The 2,648-nt window shown below is 49.8% G+C and overlaps 1 protein-coding gene across 1 annotated transcript; it reads left to right on the forward strand.

The window, feature by feature from the left end:
• Window positions 1–1,463: 1,463 nt before the first annotated feature.
• Window positions 1,464–2,390, forward strand: LOC116859931 (olfactory receptor 10J4-like). The gene has a single exon (XM_032845659.1). The coding sequence runs from the start codon at window positions 1,464–1,466 to the stop codon at window positions 2,388–2,390; it is 927 nt and encodes a 308-aa protein (XP_032701550.1).
• Window positions 2,391–2,648: the final 258 nt, after the last annotated feature.

Consider the following 2,648-nt stretch of genomic DNA (forward strand, 5'->3'; position numbering starts at 1 on the left):
TAATACAACGACCTAAAATATTCATACTTTGGCATCTGTGCTCATCTCTACCAATGGTGACCATTTATTGATGGCCTACTGTACACTGGGCCCTCTGGTAAATGCCTTCCCGCCACCTTCTCACGTAATTCTTCCATCTCCTCTGTCGTGGAGATCAGCACTGTCTTCTCCTTACAGAGGGAGGCCCTGAAGCCTGAAGAGACCAATGTTTCTAAGGTCACACATGAAGTGGTTGGAGCTGGGGTTTGTTCACGGGGGTGTGTGGACCCCAGACCAGCTCCAGCCCCATCCAGATTTCAGAATCTAGAACCAGACAGGAGGTGGGAAGTGGGGCCTGGGCTTCTAAGTCAATAGAGATTCGAGGAATCAATGACAAGAGCCATTCACGAACATGAGAAACAGTGTATGTGTTTGGGGGGTCTGGCCGAGGAGAACCCAGTAGAGAGTGGGAAGGGGAGGCTGCATGAAAGAGCAGGAATTTAACATACCGTTTGCTTCTCACATACCAAGAACTACGCTGGGCTTTTCACACGTAGTAATTCATATGATCTCCATAGTAACACTGTGAGAATATATTATTCTATTTTATCGATGAACAAACGCAGATAAATGAAATGAGCAAAGAAAAGCATCCCTGCACTTACACTGGGGTTAAAGCCAGAGACTTCTACAAACTTAAATATTTTGTTCTTTTTATCACTGTTTTCTTCTAGCTATTGCTACTTCAAACCTTTAGGATGTTTAAGATGCTCTACTGTTGTTTAGAGACTAGGAAACAAGCAGAAAGGACCCTTCAAACAGAAGGGGACAAAGATGTTGAAAAAATCAGTGGTATTTGGGGAACATAGGAAGGAAGCAAGGAGCAGGCTCTGGGTCACAGAATGTCCTGGGTCCACAAGACTCTCAAGGGGAGAAGGCAGTGTCTCCTCTCACTGCCTCTTCTAGGCATCTGATTTTGAGTGGAAGCAGGAAGAAGGCCGTGCTCTGTGCTATGAGCAGAGCCAGACTGGCCTCCTTCCTCCCAGAAGCGTGCCGCCAATGGCGATCTGTCCCTGGCTTGAATTCTTGCCTTACGCATGTCCCTTCACAACTGGCTCTGGCAAGTACTGTCACTGCTGGACTGAAGCAGTGAGCTGAGGTGGACGTCCAGTGCTGTGCACTCACTCTAGAGTCTTCTCTGCTCTGCATCTGCTCCAGCCAAGCACGTGAGCTGCTGCTACCACTCTCTGTACATATTTACTCTCGTCCCCACCCCCCTGTATCTGCCCCCAGTGCCAGGTCCCAGAGAACTTGGGAAGACCTGGAGAAGCTGGCCAGTGTCTGAGAACAAAGAGATTCAGAATCCTGGAGCGACACCCGTTTTGAGTCCCTGCACGTGGTTGATGAGGAGCCTGGAGTCTCCCATTTCCAGCCTGGATGTTCAACCTTCCCGCTTCATCTCTTTCAGACCCAGATTCCCCTTGATGCCAAGACCCAACTTTACTGCGGTCACAGACTTCACCTGTGAAGGCTTTTCCATTTTTGGGTGGCAGCACAGACTTATCCTCTTTGTGGTCTTTCTAGTCTTGTACCTGTTGACCCTTGCCAGCAATGCCATCATCTTGACGGTTATCCGCCTCAACCGTCAACTTCACACACCCATGTACTTCTTCCTGAGCATCCTGTCCATGTCTGAGACCTGTTACACCATGGCCATCATCCCCCGGATGCTGTCCAGTCTCCTGAGCCCCCAGCAAGCCATCTCCATTCCGGACTGTGCCATTCAGCTCTTCTTGTATCTCACCTTCGGCATCAACAACTGCTTCCTGCTCACGGCCATGGGCTACAACCGCTACATGGCCATCTGCAACCCCCTATGGTACTCGGTCATCATGGGCAAAAGGACCTGTATACAGCTTGCAAGCGGATCCTGGAGCCTTGGCTTGAGCACAGCCATCATCCAGGTGTCTTCTGTGTTCAGCCTGCCCTTCTGTGACACCAATGTCATTTCCCACTTCTTCTGTGACATTCGGCCCCTAACGAAGCTGGCTTGTGCTGACACCACCATCAAAGAATTTATCACTTTGTTCATCAGTCTGTGCGTCCTTGTTCTGCTGATCTTCATCTCCTATGTCCTGATTGTCTCCACCATCCTCAAGATGGCCTCTGCTGAGGGCCGGAAGAAGGCTTTTGCCACCTGTGCCTCCCACCTCACCATGGTCATCGTCCACTATGGCTGCACCTCCTTCATATACCTAAAACCCAAATCCCAAAATTCCCTGCAGGACAGACTCATCTCCGTGACCTACACAGTCATCACCCCCCTACTGAACCCTGTTGTATACAGCCTGAGGAACAAAGAGGTCAAGGATGTCTTGCTCAGAGCTTTAGGTAAAAAGCCTTTCTCTTAGGTGCTGGTCAGCCTCCATAATACAGTTTGCTGAGGGGGCGCAGCGAGGGAGCTCGTCAGCTAAGAGGCACCAGGTACCCAGTCCAGGCAGCAACAGGAAAGAGGGGGATAGGGTAAAACAAGGAAGGGAAAGATCACTAAGAGACAGAGGGAGGCCCTAAACCAACAGAAGGGCTTACCAGCCTTGATGAAAACCAAGTAAGAAAAAGACTATTCAGGAGCTGAACTATCAGGTTAGACCTTGTTCCTCTTACCCTTG

Source organism: Lontra canadensis, unplaced genomic scaffold (assembly GCF_010015895.1).
Source record: "Lontra canadensis isolate GAN:19392208 unplaced genomic scaffold, GSC_riverotter_1.0 scaffold168, whole genome shotgun sequence".
Lineage (NCBI taxonomy): Eukaryota > Metazoa > Chordata > Mammalia > Carnivora > Mustelidae > Lontra > Lontra canadensis.

What these genes read in the sequence shown, in the direction of transcription:
- LOC116859931 (XM_032845659.1), top strand. Translation starts at nt 1,464, where the DNA reads ATGCCAAGACCCAACTTTACTGCGGTCACAGACTTCACCTGTGAAGGC.